Source organism: Lathamus discolor, chromosome 2 (genome assembly GCF_037157495.1).
Source record: "Lathamus discolor isolate bLatDis1 chromosome 2, bLatDis1.hap1, whole genome shotgun sequence".
Classification (NCBI taxonomy): domain Eukaryota; kingdom Metazoa; phylum Chordata; class Aves; order Psittaciformes; family Psittacidae; genus Lathamus; species Lathamus discolor.
The window spans coordinates 17,792,910-17,814,492 of NC_088885.1; the positions used below are offsets into that span (position 1 = coordinate 17,792,910).

At 40.4% G+C, this 21,583-nt stretch overlaps 1 protein-coding gene across 1 annotated transcript in view; it reads left to right on the forward strand.

Moving 5' to 3' along the window:
* The window catches only part of CHN2 (chimerin 2), a 166,711-nt gene that overhangs the window by 92,385 nt on the left and 52,743 nt on the right, over positions 1-21,583 (forward strand). Inside the window, exons 4-6 of the mRNA XM_065665960.1 lie at positions 1,907-1,938; positions 4,973-5,086; positions 7,084-7,369. Of these exons, the coding sequence (XP_065522032.1) occupies positions 1,907-1,938; positions 4,973-5,086; positions 7,084-7,369 (432 nt within the window). The remainder of the gene's footprint in view (positions 1-1,906; positions 1,939-4,972; positions 5,087-7,083; positions 7,370-21,583) is intronic.

The window sequence follows — 21,583 nt, forward strand, 5'->3', positions numbered from 1 at the left end:
TTCTGTGGGAATGAAAGTTTATCTTTTTGTCACCATTTTCAATGTACTGAGTGGCCTTTGTGGTGGTCTTACTTAACCCAGCATCTGATACCCATTTTTTAATTAAGTTGCCAGCTAAATATATGCTTGAGGGGTCATTAAGGTCTATAAGGAGGACAGGAATCTGACCTGCCATATATGCACATAGAAACACAGCGCTTGCACTTGGCACTTCCTCTGATTTTTGCTCTCTCTTCACTTCTTTGCTTGCTTTTTCCTCTTATTCCTGCCCCTCAGAGCTCAGAAATGTTTGTATCAAGGTATTATTCCTAGGCAGGAGTTTCAAGGGTGTGACACTGCTATTGTTAGTTGCCGTGCTAGAAAAGAAATGCCGAGCTGGGAAAGAAGCGCAGTCAGGACTTTATTGAACTCCCATGAGTCTTCCATTGAAGATTCTCATTATCTTGTGCAGACTTTGTTCATCTTGCTCTGTGTTGTAGCCCTAGTGACTGCAGGGTAGAAAGTCAGCTGCTCCGGTTTAGTGTGTGGCGTGTATATTGAACCAGAATGTGACTTTTGTGCATTTGCTATGAAGAAATAAGGAAACCTTCATCAATTTGAAGCTTTTATATGTTAAATACTGTGATATAATCAAAATAAGAACAAGAACACTTGTTTCCGATCAGATAAAGTGGTGAAAATTCATTGGTTTTACACTAAAGGATGAAAGTCTTAAAACTACAATTTTTCTACATCCGTGTCAGTGTGTATGAAGTAGTAATTCCATTGGTGTGGACAGCTTTACTCAGGTATGCACTCACTCAGGTGCCTTTTTTTAATAATCAGGAGACTTCATGCATATCTTGCATTAGTTCTCTCATGCTTACACATGAAACGCCAGCCAAAGTTGACACTACTGACAAGCACCATAGCTGGACAGAGAAAGAGCATCTCTTTACAAAGACACTTTAAAGAGTGGATTTATCAATGAATGCACCTGAAGAGCACCTGAAAACTCATTGCGGGGAAGGTGACGCTACCGACAAGCGCCATAGCTGGGCAGAGAGGCAGCATCTTTTTATAAAGACACTTAAATGAGTTGGTTGTATCTATGGATGCGTCTGAAAACCGCCTGAAAACGCATTTGTGGTGACCAGATGTGTAACAGCAGCCTGAGCCCCGACGGTGGAGAGGAAACGCGTACCAGCCCCAGCGCAAAGGCCTGGGGCTCCCCCTGCCGGGCAGGCCTGCCTGACGGAGGGAAAGGCTGAGAAAATCCCACTTCTTGAGAATTTGCCTTAAAACTGGGGTCTGAGAACCGTCTGCGAGCGCCAGCAGCAGCCGGAGTTCCTCGGTAACAACGGGGCGTTCATGAATCTGGGTTCAAAGCTCTTAATAGGCGGGTGTCCTTCCAGCAGCCTTAAGCATACTTTGGATCTGCTCCGCAAGTTCTTGGTACTTCAAGGAATTTAAGATGAGGTCTAAATCCAGAAACCTTGCTTTTTCCCAAGGATGCTAAACTTTTTATCCTCAGGCAGTTACCTTATATAGGAAAAAAGGGTTTTTAAGAGGCTAAAGGGAGTGTAGCAAAAATACTCTTGCTTTATAAATACTAGATGGGCAAAACTGCAGCAAACTATTCTTTATCTGTTTGGTCAGGTTTTATACAGTAATGTGTAGTTCTACTTTTCCACCACTGATACATGTTATTCTTCCCAGAAATCCATCAAGAAAACTACCTCTTGTGTTTTCATTTTTCTGCTCTACTACGTAGTCATGTTCCAGTCAGCGTTTTGAATCTGCAGAATTTTGTCGCTTAGATGGGTGCAGTAGTTCTCATTAGTAACCAAACACAGTTGATTTTTATATAGTTTATTTAAAATCAAGTATGTTTTTAATATTTTTTTTCCTTTGTTTCAAAATTTAGGTGGAGAACAGACCAAAGTATTATGGAAGAGAGTAAGTATTTTCCTCTTTGAAGTATGTTGGGTGTATCCAAAAGTAGTTGGTTTCTGAACTACACGCACAAAAAAAAGACACAACGAAGGTCTAACAAAATATTTTATTTCACCTTTCATGTCAACTAGGAGTGAAATATACCAAAGCCTAATAATCTAGCTATGTTACAGTCCAGTACTGCTGCTCATAATCCTTGGACTGTGCTGCTCTGTGAGCTTGCATGTTTATTTTGCTTTTCTCAGGGCAGTTTGGTAAAAAACCAATGTCTGGAGTATTTCTTCCTTTTATTTTGGTTGTTGCTTAAACCTCCCAGTCATCCTGCAGTGGCCCACAGAGGAGAGAAGCGTGACACTTTTCTCTCACCATTTCTCTTACCATTTTGTGTGACTTCCTATACATTCACCACCCTACAAGGTTGTGGAAATATGCGTATGTGCTACCGCATGTGTAAGTGCTATCCTCCCTGCTAAAGTTACGAAGGACAAAATATCCAAAGAAGAGGTGTATTTTTGTTGTGAGGAAAATAATGGACCTTTGTGCTTAGCAGTCTTCTTGCCAGTAAAATGGCTTGAAAGGGGCTGGATCCTGCATTGGCATAAAAATTAGGGCAGGTGGAATTAAAGGGCACAGCCACTGCAGGAGCCACCCAGATCTGGCATTTGGTGTTTGCTAGAGTAATCTGCTGAGGCCCTAGCCATTATAGCTAGTTAAATTACTTAGATCACATATTCTATTTTTCCTTCCATCCCAGTCACTTCATCTGTGTTTAATGATCCTTTTCTAACATCAAAAACTTCAAGAGCCAGTAGCTTTGCCCATAGTTACTGAAGTTTCATTTTTAAGTATTATCAGCAAGGATTTCAGATATAGCCACCAGAGTACTGCAGAGCTGGAGGTAGTGCCTAGCTGAGTAACCCATCACACTTCCTGAAACAGAATGTGTAAAACCATTACCACAGTCTCTTATCCAGGAATCTGCCTGGTTGTTGACATACTCAGGGTTTGTGGAGCAGCAGGGCTGGCAGTGAACCTGCCTACTAGGCAAGATCACACTGGTTATTATTGTTCAGAAAGATTTCAGAACCACAGAGACAGTCCTCTAAAGGCAATTGACTTGGCGATCAGTAGTGCTTGGAAAGAGAATCAGGGATTTCTAGGGAAAGAAATTGAACAACCCATAATTATATTACTATATGAATCTATGATATGGCTTAATTTTAAATAGTTCATGTAGCTCTGGTCCCTCTCTATTCCTTCTTCCTCCCTCCTTTTTAGAAAGGTTATAGAAGAAATTAAAGGTACAGCGAAGTGCAACAGTGGAGCAAAGGGATGCAGCTCTTACCATAGGAGGAAAATGAACAGATCTTCCCCAGTGGGTGTCCAATAGAAGGACATGCACAGTGTTCATTGCAACTGGTTGCTGTGAAGGCTAAAAGCATAAAGATACCAAAGGGTTTAGAAGTGAGATTCATGAAGGGTAAGGTCACAGCTGATTGTACACAACTTCTGGCTAAACCAGTGATGGATGGACAGGGATGTGAAGTGAAAGAAATATGTCACTGCTCCATGTACTCTTTCCATAAGCATTTCTTGTTGGCTGCTGTCAGAGGCAGGCATCTGAGTTCAAGAGATCTTGTACCATGTACAAGCTGGTTTTATATCCTTATATGAATGTACCAAACATATCCCTGAGAAATCTTGGATTACCCAGTGGTTATCCAACCATGGTTAAACAAATTTCACAGTTACCCCATGTATCCTGTCCCAGTGATTTCTTAAACTGATCACCAGGAGAGCTTTTTCTCTAATATCTAACCTAAAACCTGCTATATTTATATTGAGCAAATAACTTTATGCTCGTTGTTTTTAACTAAAGTTACAAATTGCCATGAGTTTACTGGTAAAGACATGCTTAAATTATGTCATCTAGGGGATGTTCATTTCAATTTGGATGTGGCACTAAATGAGGGTGTCCCCACCAATACAGACAGAAAGTATGAATTAATTTACATCATTTTGACTAGAAAGTCAAGATCACCTAAACCTAATACTTCCAACATGTATTAGTTGAAAAGACATTGTAAAGAGAACGGAACAATTGCATTTGCATCCAATGTGTTTTTCTTCTCTTTCACTGCCAAGCCAGAGGCAGTGTTAGAAATGTGCCACTTCATATGTTTTGTCAGAAAAGAGAAAATGCTGAAGGCCAGTACGTCTTAGTTCTATTTTTTCAGACAGCAGCAAAAATAGGGAGTTTCAGAACCTCTGAGGAGACCCTTGGAGACTTACCAGCTAACAAAATGTGCATAGGAGCTAAGACTTAAACTGCTGTAAAGACTGCATTTGTACTTATGGAAAGATCACCACTAGATATTGATTATTGTAAGGTTAATTCTGTATCCTAGGGCCTCTATTCTTTCTTAAAATAGCAATGACAGAAGAATCAGAGAAGCATTGCTTTTTTCCAGCACTGAATGCAGAACTCACTGAAATGAAGAAAACAGTATTTTTCTTAAGGCTACTCTTATATTCATATATTGAAGTAATATATGCAGAATAGAATTTTGAATAATTGTTGCCATTTTTTGTCTCAGTTTCCCTTATAAATTTGAGGAAGCAATGTTAATATAAAAATAAAGCACACTGATAGCAAGGATCACCTCTCATTTTAATTTTAAGTCACCTCCATTTAAAAATATAGTGTCTTTGTGCCTAGTTTTCAGTTTTGTCGTAGGGCCTGTAGAAAGGAAACAAGGAAGAGGGACATAGACTGCTAGAGAAGAAAAGCTGTGAAAAGATGGGGCATTTACAGAACATAATCTTTGGGTGCAGTTGAGTGTTTTGCTGACTGAAACTGCATACACAGAGTAATTCTTGTTTTGTCTCAATGCTGCTGCCAATGCTGTATGGCTGTCCTGCCACTTTTAGACCATGATGCTCCACAGTGCAGAAGTTTTGAAACGGTTTCTTGGGGTGGAGGAGGAGGTGTTTCTGGTTGGTTTGTTCTGTAAATCACTGAGATATCTTCCCTTAGGTTTCATGGGATCATTTCTCGGGAGCAAGCAGATGAAATACTTGCTGGTGTAGAAGGAGCATATATACTTAGAGAAAGCCAGCGGCAACCCGGCTGCTATACTCTTGCTCTCAGGTAAATGATGTTTTAATGAAGGCTTATAGTTCAAATGTAAATGTGTTTAATGGAGGGGATTATACCAGTCCCTTTTGAGCAAAGTCTATGTCCACTCTTATTTAATACACTTCATGGTATCAGAAGGGTATTTTACACCCTTTTGGCAGCAGTTTGACCATCACAGTACTGCAGCAATTCAGCCACTCCATCAGCGCTTGGCTAGGAAGTCCCTTTTCAGAAGCAGACTGTGTTCATTTTCAGAATCTTTGCTACCTAGAGGTGAGTGTTGTTAAGATGGAGCTTCTCCTTTAAAACTGTGTAAGAGACGAGTGAGAACAGAGCAGGAGAGTGTGCCGGCAGAGGACACAGCCAAGTTGTCCTCTGAGCTCAGTGATGTGTTGTACACGAAAAAATTCCTGGACAAACCTGGAAAATCATGAAGTCCAGTGGCTGTGCAGCTGTCATAGGACCATACTGCACTTCAGTTTTCTTCCCTATCTGGAATTCAAGCTTGCTGTGTACAATACAGTGTAAAGCATGGGAAGCTGCTGTTCAAAGAAATAAGAGTCTGCTATTCAACTGAATGAAAAATTCAGTGGGAGCCCAAGCTACAACCTCACTGCCCCACACAGGTGCCCTTCCTCAAAGATACAGCCACTCTTGGCTTTAGATGTGCCATTCAAAACCTGCCCATGCAACAGTCTTAGAGCTGCTGTGGGTTAGCGGCAAGAGGACAAGATATTCTTTTGGGCTTTGACAAAACAGTCTCCCTGGCAATAGTTTGCAGGTTTTGTAGCATAATTACTTCTGTAAGATATGCACAAAATAAAAGTCTGTGTATTTTATCCTTCTGCTGGAAAGCCAGAAGGAAAAATCCGTTAAGGAGTTACCCCAAGTAGCTGTGATACAGTGCTGAAACCATCCTCAGGATTTGTATTGATGTGCAGATGGTAGAGCTGGAAAAGCTGGTGAGTCATGCCAAATAAAAAGTGGTGTAAATTAAAAGCAACTTTTGTCAGCTGAAAAAGAACAAACACAATTTTTTAGAGTCTTAGCAAGAAATTTCAAAATAAAGAATAAGAACTACTGAAGGATGGGGATTATGGCAAAGTGCCTCTTGTTTTGACACAACAGCATGGTTTCTAAATCCTTTTTATAGAACCAAAAACTGAATTTGATTATAAATTGGGAATTTATATGAAAACTGTGGGGAAAAAAATAAGAGGCTTAAACAGTTTTATTTGAATGCCTAACAAAGTATGCAGAGACAGGCACATTTGATGCACTATAAGGACCATTTAACTCAGTGTTGTATCTTTGAATCTGTTAATCAAGAATGAGATTCCAACCTTGGTGTTATAAACTGAATGTGCTACTACAGCACTTTGCTTTTTAAAACACTTTAGAAAAAGTCCATAGATTACACCTGCCATGAACAGAGCCGGAGTTATCCCACAGTACTTTGGATGTTTAATTGGGCCCCTGAATTAGGAGCTCCGTCTCCCTGACTTCCTGACAGAGCGTGATTTGACCCTTAGGATTTGAATGACTTGCTAGAGATTCTCATCTCTCTTCATTGACTGTAAATATGCCCATGGTGGTTGAGCATCCACTTTCTGCACTTCAAAAATGTTTCTGGATGGAAGAGCCCTTTACACAGTTATACATCCAGGTATAATGTCTTGTCAATGCAAACATACCTTTCCAGTCACTGCAGCAGTCCCTTTAGGATTTAGATTTAAGACATGTACATATGGGTCACATAACTTGTTGCAAAGACTTGGCCTCAGTTCTGTAGCCCAGTCCATGTGATGCAGTGAGGTTTGGGACTGGGTTTGAACCTGAAGTTAGTCCCTCCACAGAGATCCAGTTGCAGCCACATACATATGCAATATGTAATGCAGACATAGACTTGCCAGCAAAGTTATCTCCTGAGAGTTTTGCCAGTATTAATGCTCACTCTTCCCTCTCTCTTTCTTCTCTCCCTCATTTGTTTTTTTTTCTGGTATTTTCAGATTTGGCAATCAGACCTTGAACTATAGGTTGTTCTATGATGGGAAGCACTTTGTTGGGGAGAAAAGATTCGAATCAATCCACGATCTGGTTACAGATGGCTTGATAACATTATATATAGAAACAAAGGCTTCTGAGTATATTTCCAAAATGACAACAAACCCCATCTATGAACACATTGGATATGCCACTTTGCTTAGAGAAAAAGTGTCCCGGAGGCTGAGTAGAACAAAAAGCGAATCAAGAAAAGCAAGTGTAATGAGTGAAGAAAATACCCCTGTTGAAAAGGTAAGTACTGAGCTTAAAATTTTGGTAATTAATACCAGTCTTTCTGCCAAATCTGAGAGGAAAAAAATATTTTGTCCAAAGACCTGTTTCAATTTTCTATACTGCATTAAGTATTACTATCCCACTGAAAAGTTTGCATCCTGTTAATGCAGTTGGCTCCAAAGTAATATTTGACCGGGGCTTATGATGAAAGCTTTCTAATAAGTACCAAATGCATACGTTTTCACTGTGTAAATATAGGTATATATACCATCTAGCTTAGGAACTGCATCTAAAATTTTTCACAAGTTGTGTTTCTTCATCCATGTATCCTGAAGCATATTATAGAGTAAGATGATGAAACTGGTTCCCACTGACCCTTCACCACAGCTCAAGTTTGTTATCTTTCCATTCACAGTGCAAAGCTCCTCTTTTCTACCAAGTCTTTGGTGGATGGGTCTGAAATTGTGATATTGTGTGTTTTCTTTCCTTTCTTCTCTTGGGTCTGAAATTGGGATATTATGTGTTTGCTTCCCTTTCTTCTCGCTGTTCTCATTTGAAGTGGGCTTTCCTTGATCTCTTTCTCTCACGCATCCGTATCCCATAGCATTGTATGGGCTAGAACTTACTTACATGATCATAACTTGAGAATTTTGTGCAGTTAGCAGCCATTTGAAGATGTAAAAGTAGAAATTCTTTTGCATAAGAGAAACGGTCTTGTAAGCAGTGACATGTGAGTATTTTCATTTCCCAGGTGGTAAGGCAGTAAGAACTGTCAAACAAAACTTTTTTTTGAGTCTGGTGTTTGCGCTAAATTGACTTACTGACATCTGTAAGCATACCACTGCAGTGTTCTAGTGTTCAGTGTGCTGGCTAGCTAGTTGGCAACTAGAGGTAGTTTGTATTTGGGAAGCAGAGAGTGAATTTGCTGTCATATAGTGATATTGAGCATGAAAAGACATCAGCTTTATTGTATGTACCCTCATTACTCTAGGACATTTTTAGCATAATTATCTGTTGGGTTCACATATCTGTTTACATACTGGTTTGGATTTCTCAGTAATAAAAATTGCTTGAGTAACTGACCTGACATAGAAACAAATTAATTCCATTAACAATGACATTTTTTAGGGAAGGCGTATTGCCACAGGGAAGTCCTTTGGAGAGTGGCACAGCAACAAGTCGGCCATTCAGGTTTTATTTCAGAATGAATCCATTGATGTCAATAGGTTTTGGTTCAATTGGATGGTGCTGCAATATCCAAGAGGAGTGGATGCCATTAAGACAGGCTTTGTGCTCGTTCAGTTGATTCCTGCGATTGGACTCTGGTTGATTTTGTATGCTGTAATAGGCACCAGAAGGTGAATTTTGACTTTATTTGAGGCACAGTAAAAAATAAACATGGTGCAGTGTGGCAGATGTCTTTGTTTAGGTAGGAGAATGGCCCAGAGGGTGTTCTGGGAAAGTTTCTTTTGTATCGAGAAAATAGTGGACTGTATTGGGATGACTGTAAATATTATTACATGACTATAGTGAAATAATGCAGTCATGACAGTTGAAAATCATGCTACATTTTCTGAGAAATCAGGAAAAATTTAGTTGTTTTTTTTCTTTTTTTACAAGGAAAAGACACGGTTTCAGAATTGTGTTCAGATTTACTCACAGTTCTTGCAGTTGAGGAGCAATGGTCCTTTGTATCTCTCACAGTGCTCTCAAAGACTTCAGAGGTGCTTTTTCTAGTACCGTCTATTTCCTAGCTGACCGTGTTTTCTGTTGTGCTTGGGGTTGGATCTTGTTTTTCAGGCTGGGCAGTTCTGAGTAATTACTGTAAAAACTCTTTTACACCAACAGAAGGCAAACTGTAGCTGAAAGGACCCCTGCCCTCTGTCCTTCACCACCATCTTCTTGCTGACATACAGTTTTATGCAGCTATACAGTAGGTGACACTAGAAAATGGCTCCAGATTAAAACTAACTCAGCCAGAAGAAAAAATGCCTGAATTTTCAGTCAGATCTCCTATGTGATCCACCTCGTATGAGTGGAGCACAGAACAAAGGAGAGGGCAAGACTTTTTTTCTGAAGACAGCTCAAAAAAATGATGAAATGTTTGCATTTGGTGTAACTTGCTGTCGATAGTGAAAATATACCCCTGGACCTCTTTAGTGATTAGATCTTTTGTTTTGTAGCTGAATGAAATTTAATTGTTTAGAGTATTATTTACCTCCAAGGTGGCTCGTGGTGCGAAAGGCAGTATCACAGGTCCTTACCCTGCAAGAATTAGTGCTCGAGATTTCCATACGTGCAGGCAGTTGCAGGCTGCAAGACTGGGCTGCATGGCTGCACTGTCGTGTAAAAATAGCTGGCTCCAGCTAAGCCATTACATTGTTGGCAACCCTTTCTGCCTTCCTCCCACTGAGGGGAAGCAGCAGAAGGAGGAATAGCAGCTGTTTCTAACATATTTTCCTTGCCAGGAGAAGTAGGAGCAATCCCAGCTACAAGAGGAGGAGGGCTAAAAAGGCAAGGTACTCTGCTCACAGGTTGAAGACCTGCTGTAGCAAATGAAGCCTTACTATTGATGCTTAGGACTCCTAATGGGTTTCTCTACTGGTAGTGGTGGTTTTCCATCAACTCATGCAAATCCATGTGATAAAAGATTATGTCAACTAAACCTGAAAAAAAATCACCAAAATCTATATGGAAAAGCCTACTCTGTCTGGTTTTGATTCATGTGTTCCTGGGGGAAGCTCATGAGAGGTTTTAGTAGAAGACAAAGACCCAAGGGTCATCATTCGCATTTGTGCCTCACAGTAACCTCAGATAAAGTATGGCCTGGGCTTTGGAATAAACTGGTGAAATATTGAGCATCTGTCAGCAAACAGGGACAAAGGAGGATAAAGGGAATTTGATGTTTGTTTTTATATAAACTTTAGAAGTCCTCTAGAATATAAAAATAATGTGGGGAAGTGATAGAGAGAGAGCTGTATCAGATGTTTTGCTTGAGGCCATCATGTGTTGTACAGCATTTTAGACAAAGGCCATGGTTTGCCCACAAACTGAAACCTTCACCCACTTCAATTACTCCAATAAATTTCAGACCTTTAGGAATAAGTGAATGAATATTCAGAATGACGTTTTTCTGCAGAGTAAGTTCTTTGCTGCATGTGTGAAAAATCATTGAGGTTTTTTTAAGGTGCGTTTCCTCTGGCCAGTTGAACCAGTCAAATGGCATTTTTTGGTAACTGAGCTCGTTTATTTGAAAGTGCTGGCCGGGGTATTTTGACTGTTTGAGAAACAGTGGGGGGAAAGCCATACATGCAGGACAGAAACTCCCATTGTTTCTTGGGAGGAAGGTGAGAATTCAGTGCTTCTAAGGTTAAGCATCCTCTTACAGATTAGGCTTTTTACAAGTGAGATTTTGTTTTATACTGAAACCAATTCCAGGGTGCGAAAGTGCAGCTGAAGGCGTTTGTCTCCTTAGCGGGTTTGTTAGCACCATCCGGGGAGTCTGCTCATTCTGTCGCCTCCCACGTTGGCAGCAGAGATTATTCCATGTCTCAATCACTCGAGTGCCGCCGCTCCCCGTGGGGTAGGTCGATGGAAGGGGGCCACCAGGGCACGGGCTGGCACGAGGGGCTAGCATGCGGGCTGAGTGTCTTAGTATTGCCTCAGGTACCTGTCTGTTCCCATAATGATAATTCCTTTGAGGTTGTAATTAGTGGAGTCATGCCCATTCCAGAAGGGGGGTGTGATACATGGGCTGGATTAAGCTGCTGTTGTTCATGCCTTTTTGTCCAACATTTTTTGTAGCAGGCCTAAGAAAATGTTTATGGTTTGAGATTCTTAATGCCAATGTTTCATCCAAAAGCTATTTCTGTCTGACTTTAAAGAAGTGCTAGTTTTGTAGACAGAGTCCAAATTTTAGTCCATATAATTTAACAGATCTTTAATCTGAAAGGACCTGCAGTGATTTTTAGGAATGAAGTGTTGTGAAAGAACAGCATGCTGCAGATATATTTCTTAGCAGTGTAGGCAATTGTCATTGTAACAGGATCCAGCTTCAAAAGGGTTTTGGATAGAGGAAGGGGGGTTTTGTGCAAAGAACATTTGAAAATTGCATGTTGTTTGCCTAGATTGTGATTTAAGCTTGGGCAAGTTGTGATCACCTGCTTTGTGTTTACTCTGCTTATGGAATGCTGTACTTGGGGCAAATGAACACATACTAGAAGATGCCGGGCAGATAAGTACCTGGTACTGGTACGTATTGTAATTAATCACATTGCTGGTGAACACAGAAGTGTAACTTGTATAAGCGATTAATCTTCACATGTAGGAAAAAAAAATGCAGTAGTCTTGTCAGTAAAATATGTAGTTCTGAAACGTTTATTGCTATCACATATCATGTTATCCTGCAACTGCTGCCCTTACTGCATCAGTGATCTGTGTGTCCCAGCAAGAAAAAAAATCTTCCTTTCCAATCCTATCCCAGTGAGTGTAATTTGGGAAAATGTATTCAAAGAATTCAAATGTTGTAAGTAAATGCAGGCTGAGGCTTCATGACTGCTTGGATCAGGTAAAAGCTGTCACGGTTGCTGATGAGAAACCATCTCGAGAGAGTTCCCTGCTCTGTCACTGCCATTCCTACTCCTGTGACCTGCCCTGTGCACTACCACAGGTACCCCATGCTTTGAGTGGGACTGGATTGCTCTGAAACTGTACCCTGTGTCAGGCAAAAGCTGTGCCCTACACTTAGTTTCTTTACTATGCTGGTCGTACACAGGAGCAGTTTCTTGGTTTGGGGTGCCTTGTAGCTTCTTGAGTATTCATGTTGTCACAGGGGACATGATGAGAACAGCAGGCTGGAGTTAAAGAATATCTTTGGCAGTGGTTGAGCTTAAGGTATTTGCTAAAAGGATATTCTTAACCTATCTGACAGAGTACAAACTGTTGGTAAACACAGTAAAGATTAAGGAAGGTTTTGTCAGTGCCAGTTCTCCACTTGGATTTGGCAAAGCTCCCATCAACTTCTCTCCAAGTAGGATCAGGCTCAGTCAGTTCAAACATACTGGTTGTACATGAAATACGAGGTTTTTTGGAGGGCTTTTTCTACTCTCTGGTTGCAAGTACAAGCCAGAAGCAGCAAGAGGCATTTAACCATGATGGTCTATAAAGAGTGATGTAGCAGTTTGAGCTAAACCGGATGGAGCTGTGTGTGGACTCTTCACTTAACAGCAGGACAGCGCAGAAAACTGTGCTGCTGCTTGACATGGTAATCTTTATCTGTTTTGCTTGAACTCATTAAATGTTTGCATTTAAGTGAAAACAACAGAGCCCACAGTTAATACTGCATCTAGAACTAAAGAGCTGAAATGATAAGCACAGAGCAGAATCTGGAAGGTTGTAGATTTCCTCAGCAGAAAATCCTCCACAAATAATAGAGAGATAAGAAAGCTATTCCTATTAAGGCAGAGGTGACAGAAAAGGAAGAGTAACTTTGTTAGAAGTTGTAGTTGGTATGACTGTCCTCATTAGTCATGCTGCTCACACACAGTTTCCCACAAAAGAAAACATAGGACTTCCAGGAAAGACTGTTTTCTAACATCCTTTAATTGAAGATGTAATCTAGTTATGGAACTAAATTTTTTAAGGGCACTGCAATTTTCCTTATATCAGAAGTGCACAGGAGGCAGCCAGTTTTAAGAGAACCTCTGGTTTGGTTCAATTTTTATAAGTATTTACACTTCTACATTGTTATTCACACCACGTCCCTTTCTGAAGGCCTTTTAGCCTCATCTTACCACTCCATTTTTGCCTCTTCACCGAATTTTCTACAGGTACTGCTGTTAGCCAATGATAAAGAAATCTCCTCAGTCTTTCGTCTAGTCATTATTCTTCCCATTCTGCAGCTCCTCTAAACCTCTAATGATCCCATTACAGGTTGGTAGCTAGTGTTTAATTCTCTGCTGGGATGTCTATCCAGATGTTGATCATTTCCTTCCACATGAGGGCTGCAGGGCACTGCACTGTCCCAGCAGCAGATCATGGGGTTAAGAAGATGGAGGGCAGAGACATCTGTTCCTGCAGACTCTGAGCTGGATCCACACTGATGATTTGACTTGGTGTGGTTTAGATTGCCTTTAGCTCCCTGGTTTTTGCAGCACACTTGGTCAGAACAAATTAAAGTGGCAGGGACATTAACAACCTGCCACCTTCTTTTATTAGGGGTTACAGTCTCATTCCTGTATTCATAGCCACAGAATTCATAGGGGACCTCTGCCTGGCAATACTGATTTTGCCTGGAAGAGGCTCAGACCCCACACGGGTGAGCAGTAATAGATAAAGCCTGTACAGGAAGGTGGCCTTTATCTGCACATTTCAGCAATACTTGCAGTGATAAAAGGTGTGTGGCATTTTGCGGCTAGAAGCAACAAACTTATACATCAAAATTACTTTGGAAGTAATTAATTCCTTTCATCAGTCACTCAGGTTTGTTCTGCAAGAGTTGTATTCTACACGCGGGTTACTACATGTACGTACTTAATTGTTGCATGCCCTGACATGACTACTTGACTACATACCCAGCTGTCTTCTTTAAGTAACTGTTAGCTATTCAGTAGTGATTTCATCCAGAATATTCTTTGGTGTTATAGCACAGCGAGGAGGATTTTATATGAATACAGCAAATCTACCAGTACATATATTTTAGTAAACAATTTTATATTTTGAAGTGACAAATACCATCTTACTGAAAATATAGCCAGCTGATCATTTTTGTTTGCCTTTCAGTTTTGGCTTTCTTTTGTATTTTCCAGTTGTGTCTCTTTATAGCTCCTTTTTTGTTTAAAGCATCATAAATATGAAATAAGCAATATATAAGAAATAAAAACAAGAAAGCTACCAAAGTAAAATAATGGGAAGTATCTTTTCTAATTCCTTCCCTCTGGCTGTATATGTTTGTGCACAGGGAAAGGGACACTGTTCTGCGGTTGACTGTGGCATTCTTAACTATTACCTAGTGTTTTGCCTGATCAGGCAAGGATTTCCAAGAGGAATAATTTGGGTTCATTTTTACTGTAATGGAAATTGAGAGAATCAAGAGAAAAAGAGGTTCCATTGCAAAGTATTTGCTTACATTGCTTCCCTGAGCTGTTAGCATCTCTCCAGGTTCCTGGTTTATGTTATGCTATTACTGTCAGCTTAGGATTCATGAGTTTTGCCTTAAGCAGAAAAAGTGATATGATTATGCCTGAAGAGAGCTTGTGAGTTGGAAGCAACACTGATTTATTTACACAGATGACATGAGGTGATGAATATGATCAGATCCAAATGCTACTGAAATTAATGGGAAGACTTCCAGTGGTTTCACTGGGTTTTGGAGCAGGTCAGGGCACTGCTAAGCATATGGAACCAAGGTAAACATAAAGTTTGTTGCTACCAAGAAGTTTTGCAATCCAGTGTTTTAGAAAAGAAGCCAAATGGAAGTGATGCAAAAACTTCATACATGAATACTGCAACTGTAGATCGAAATTATCTCAAATGAAGAGTGTCAGATTAGTACTAAAAGTGATTTGATACACCTGAAATACTACAGTAGTCCTAAGGCAAATGCCACACGGCTCTTCAAGTACAGTATTGTACCTGCAGCTAGGCTCTGCTGAAAACATTAATTAATCTTTGGGGTATTTTCCTGATATGAGCATATTAATAATTTTCATAAAGCTAAATGACTGTTGCATGAAAACATGCGTAGTTTGATGTGTTAAAAATAAAAGCCTTATATGGTTTTGTTTTGGCTTTTATACTCTTTACATAGTTTGATGGTATTAAATTAGTATTGTTAGGGATTGAGGTGGAGCCTTCAGCATAAACATTTCATTTGTCTAGTCACTGGAAAATTAAAACCCCTTTTTTAAGTAAAAATCTGTATTTGATTGTCTCATGTGAAGTGTAGGAATAGGCACTAGAATTTTACAAGCACCTCTAAACTGCCATGTTTTGATCTTGGAAGACAAGTGTTGAGAATAAGAGAGAGACTTACTTCTGTTAATGGAGGACTTGGAGCTGGTGTCAAAAGGAAAGTGTTTAAGTAGTGACTAACATTTGTCCTTCGTGTTTTGTTTAGAAAATAACTATTTTTATTGACATGTTTGTTTAGGTCGTATGTTTGCTTGGCTAATTATAAGATAAAATATATCCTGTCCTCTGTCTTAATGCTGGACAGGACAAGAGATTCTGAAAGAGGACAAGAGAAGAGGCCTGAAATACAGTGATGAACATTGCAGGTTAGCTATTAAGAGAAGAAAAGGAAGAGCAATAAAACACTGGGATGGAGAGCTTGAGAGGGTGACAAAATCTCCCTTGTCATAAGGCATAAAAACACATTAGGAAGCATCTAGGAGAAGCAGCACAGGTAGCACTGATACCTGAGGCAGGCTGGAGAAAAACCTCCTAAAGTACCTTCTAGTCCTATTTCTCCATGGTTTGCTGTGCCTGAAAAAAAATATTACTTGGCCTCTGATTCATCTTGTCTAGATGTATACATCCTACTAATGTAGCTAAGGAGCCTTTATTTGATTTCTCGCCTTTGGACCAGGGTACATTCCACCTTCAATTCAGAATCACTGCTTCACTACTGAGAAATTAACTGCAACCGTGATCCTGATGTTGGAGGCTTCCATGGAATGCTTAATGCTGGCTAAAATGCACCAAGTTTTTCTATTTCCATATACTCTGCACACCCACCAAGGAAGGTCTTGCCTGGCTTGCTATGTTCCTACACACTGACTGGCACTTGTCCCATCATGCTCAAGGATGTTATCCTTTCTGAGCATAAAACGTGTATGTCATATCCACTAAGTATCTTCTTCCACACCCAGGGTGCCGTGGGTCTCACCCCTTAGGCATGTGGTCACTCGAGTGATGTCAGGTGCCAGGCCAAGCAAATATCCCCTGTTTGATCACCACGGGGAGCTGACTCAGCAGCCTGCATCCTCACCCTGCAGCTGGGATACTGGGAATCCAGGTGTAGGATGTCCTCTGGGCTGGCTCAGCAGCTATTACTCTCAGCTGCGGGGCTGGCAGAGCTGCCAGGCAGGGGAAGGCAGCAGCCTGGGCCGGGTGACAGCTAGTAATGGCCACAGTAAAGCACATGCTGTTTACAGGGTTCTCTGCTGAGGCTTGACTACAGAGGAACCACTAGTTTTTATAACTGCTCATATTTGGAAGAGAAGACGCTGTGGTGTGAAAAGTATGAATTGTAACAATGGGCTTTTTCTTGTAATGTATTCTCAGCCACGGAGAACAGTGGGACTGCGCATGGTCGTCAGCGTGAGTTATAAAGAATGAATGCTGCCAGTTAGACTTGATTGCCTTTTTGATAGATTTACAAAAGTACTGAATGAAAAGAATGCAGCAGATGCAGAATAATTGGATTTTTAGCAGCGTAGTACAATGTCTCATGAAATCATACTCTTGACATTAATTCAAATTGGTTGGCGCAGGAACGTGGTCACATGGACCAAAATAGGTAGAGGAATTTCAAGCAAAGAATAAAGATAGGCAGCAACTTGATAAGCTGGGGAAAGGTGGCTGATGAAGTATGGCAGGGACAGGAGTTTAACTCAAGGTTTTTATTGATCTGTAAAAAGTGTAAAAAAGACATTGCAAAAAACTCCAGGCAGTTCATGCTATAATGTGACTCAGTATAGGAATGTAATCCTTAGAGATATAATCAGCGTCCATGACAGAAGCATCAAGAGAGTCTCAGTTAGAAAATGTAAGAAGACAACTAATGGTTTGTTTTAAGCACATGAAAGGAGCCAAGCCACGTATGTGGAGTATCTTTTCTGTCTAGAGCAAGGGGATTGTATTTAAGCCAGGTGTGTCACTATTAAGCAGGGGCTAGAGCTGAAGAAGAACATTGCTATAGATGCTGAAGAAATTGTCTCCACTGCTTGTCAAGAGAGGAGATGTTACACTTCGAAAGCCTCTTTCCCTGATTATTTGCTTGTTCACCAGCAAAACAATAGCTATCACTGTGGTAACTCATCCCATTTTGGCAAGCTGTGAGCCAGGAATAAATAGTGTTTCTGCTTCCTGGAATGATTGTGCCCAGTACCTGCGGGCAGGGAGGTGCACTCCTTGCCTTATGTGGTGGTCCAGGTATCATGTGTACGAAGCGGCTTTTCTGAAGTCATCGGGCATATTTGGGATCTTAACAGTGGGGTGACCCTCCTGTGTCAGTTCTTGCTGCCTTCTGCATCTCTTGCAGCAGTCTGAGGTGTGGGTTTCTCAAACAAAAAAGATGGGCTGGGAGTGTAGCTTGGCCATTTGGCAGGGTCCATCAGGAGCGAGAGGAGGAAAATACGTCTTCAATGAGAATGCTTTAGAGTGAGGGGTTTTCAGGGGAGAAGAAGGGAACAAAGGAGGAAAGGCATATCCAGATGCCTCTGCCAGATTTTGTGTGATCTAGACTTGTAGGGAAGAGCTTGAGAGGATTGATCAAGATGATTTATGAATGAAATTGTCCCAATTAAACACTAGGTGGCATATTTACTTTAGAGTTTCTAGGGACTGTATTAGGGTATCATACACTGTTGACACCCATTTATGCTTGTGTGATGAGTGTGGTTTCATGTGAACATGACCACCTGATGCCTTTTTATAACAAGCAGGATTCATCTTGTTCTTTAAAGTCTTGACACGGACACCATTGCTTACTTCAGCCTTAAAGTTAGTCTTTAGCTTTAAAGTCATTACTGTATAAATGCAGATTATTACACGTGCAATAAGGAAAATGTGAAAATGGCAATGATCATACAGAGTCCAGTCTCAGAGGACTTTTGTAAATAGTGAGAGGGGTTAATATGCAAAGACATGGTATGATTTACTTGTTTCACTTGTCTGAAAGGCTGAATGTAAGAATATATAATGCACTGAAAAAATCAAATTAAGAAAACCTAACATTTCTGCTTATGTGAATGCAGAACACAGCTTTTGATTTCAGAGCTGGTTTTTTAAGTAGTAATATCCAGTGGTTAGGATAAAATACCCAAAAGCAGAAAATATGCTTTTATTCTGTGTCTATGTAACAGCTGTTAACTCAGCCAGGCTCCAGTTTTTTCCATATGCTTCTGCTTCTCCATCAACGAAAGAATAAATACAACTGCCTTACAGAAATGCCTTTTTACATGGTTCATCCTGGAGAAGACCCAGTGCCACAGCCATCACTTAGTCTCTACCAAAAAAACCCCATGTTTAGTGTGTCTGTTCTAAAAATTCTTCATTCTTCCTATGGATGTTTACAGAAGACAAGTAGATACCTTGGACTAACTGCAGATACTGCAAAGATAATCTTCTTTAGAGCAGGAGATAATCCATGCTGCTTGTTGCATAGGTTATTGCAGCTCTCCCTGGGAGTTGTAGGTCCCCATCCACCAGCAGCCGAATTTCTGGGACGACTCCTGTCATCCAAGATGATGACAGCTCTGCTGTCACTCATGTATGTAACTCATGTAACCCCATGGCATGGGGGTTGGAACTAGATGATCTTAAGGTCCTTTCCAACCTTAACCATTCTATGATTCTGCGTGTGGACCTCTAAATCAACAGAATTGGTTATAGCCGCTCAGTGCAAGCTCTTACAAAAAAAGCAGGCTGTATAAAAAGGAAGCTAAGTGCATAGGTCTGAACTGGGGTGTGCTCATTATGCCAGGGCTGAGGAGAGTGGAAAATAGATCCTGCTATGAGAACATGATTATGGGGATAAGTCCTTTCCTCGTCTGACACTGGCTGTGCCCCAGACATGCCTGTCCTCTTCAAGGGGAAAAGAAAGTCCCATTCTCTTTTCCATCTTCTCCTGACCCACAGGAAGTAAGCTGTAGCTATTGAATTATCTGATGCCAGGGAATGTGGCGGGGCAAAAGCTGAACATCTTACAGTTTGCTTTAGGACATCAAAAATGTATCCGAAGCACCTTTGCTCTCTCATCAGGAGAATCTACTCAGATTTGTACCACAGAGATGAATTTATGCCTATTTTCATTTTCAGTAGTATCTTTTGATGCCTATATTGTGTAAAGTTTTTTATGTCTGTAATTTTCCCAGCTCTCAGGAAAACACTAATAGACCAGTGTGTAATTCAGACAGTGAACTGAGGTCTGCTGTCCTGCACACTGGCTGGCTCCCTTGCTGCTGCTGGGCTGCATTCACAAAGCTGTGGTTTACAATACAAGTACATAGAAAGACATCTGGGCAACTCTTTCAAATAAATGAATTCCATTTATTTATATATTTTAGGAAGTAAAGGAAAAAATTATTTCCTTTTATTTCCCTCTTCCTCTCCCTTTAATTTGATTAATCCAGTCAGTGAAGTTCCCTAAATCCATCTAGTCTATAATGCATTGCCGAATGTCAGGCCAAGTGAATTTACAGACAAAGCTTAAGGCACTTTCAGAATGGCTGAAAATGAAGTATACTGGCAGAAATTGGACTAAAGAGAATGCATTTTCAAGGACATTGTTCACATCATTTGATTTCTTGTAGACCTCAAAGAACTAGGAATTAAGGGAAAAGGCTGGATTGTGGTTTCTTTGTGGCCTGGCAGAATCACAGTTGAATAAAGTCAAGTCATCATTTGATATAACTTACTTCTTATGAGGCACTGTGTTCAGTGCAGGATGCATATAACTTCCATGTGATGCTTTGTAGAGAAATTTTCCATGAGTGTTTTTTTAATAAGCTCTCAATTCAGTAGTTTAAGTTTCCTTCTCCACATGTGAGCAGTGTACAAGCTCTGTAGCATCTAGCTATAGGCATTGAGTTTCATGAGAAAATAAAAAATCTTCAGACATTCCCTTTATTCTATTTCTTACTAAATTTCATGTTGCAAATTTAATAAAAACAAAAACGTAGTTAGAAGTAGTTAGGGTACACATAGCCTTTCCTTCCTTTGTAGGTCACAGTGTATGCTTACAATGAAGGCATGACGCTGCCTGTGTTGAAATGCGAGGAAGCCTGCATAGCACAGGTCAAGGTATGCAGGTTTCCCATTAGAGCTGCCCAGAACTAAAAATGTGGACAAGTATGCTGTGATACACATCTACAGAGTCCAGTGCCTTGGGGCTGTGGTGAGCCAGCCTACTGGGCAGGTACAGTGTAGGCAGCTCATAGAGCCCTTTCAGGTGGCTTGGTCATACATCAGCTCAAGTGCAGTTCACAGAGCATGTGGGCTAGTGCTGTGACCAGGTTACCTGGAGATCTTGGTACATGATTCTTACTGGGTGACAGTAAGAGGGAGATTAAAGCGCTACACATTAAAACACCCATGGAGCTCAGAATCTACCACAGTGTCTTTTAAGTAGACTTTTGTAATGGGAATATATCAGTATTTGGTTCAATTTAGTATCTAGTATTTTTCTACTGCACAAGCAGAACATCTTACTTGCAGCAGAATTCAAGATCAAACTTGGGAAGAGAGCACCATGTTGGCTAGTGTGTGAGCTATCTATGGAGTAATAAATATTCGTATCTTCTCTAATTCAGGACAACCCTCTTTGGTGCAAACAGATGGGGATGGTGAATTTGATTGTTCTGCAAATTATAATTGAGGTAGAAGATTTCAAATAAAGGGGCAGTGACTGAAATGTTAATGATTTTCCATTTTATTGCCTATTTTAATTTTAAAACATGAGTTCAGATTCTTGAATAAAGGAAAGAATCATGACATTAATAAGAAAGAGGAGACAAAATTTTAGCCATCAGCAGCCTTTCTGATTGTATGTAGAATGAGTTAACAGTTGTCGAGGTTTACACTCTTTAATACCACCAACTATTTTTACCTTGCCAGGTGCTGCTAGGAATAATTTTACTTCAAAAAATGCAAATGCTCAAGTTCTGCATCATCTCAGAAAAAACAGCACCAAATACTGTAGGATTCAGAAACAGAATAACAAAGTACTTACTGCAACAGGGGAGATGTATTTTTCACAAGACTTCAAATACAAAAATTATACTAAAAATGGTAGGGGGAAGGGAGAACGTGCTTGTCCCTGCAAAAGAGAAATCATCAAATAGGAAACAGTTCTATAATAACACATGTGGGACCATGGAGCATTTTGGCTATGCACCATGGGTAATCCTAGCTTATCTTTTTATTATTGTTGTTCTGTTCACAGTTCAGTGTATTTTCAGAAGTTAGCCATGGCCTTTTGGGGAATAATTATGTTTTTCACTTGATCTG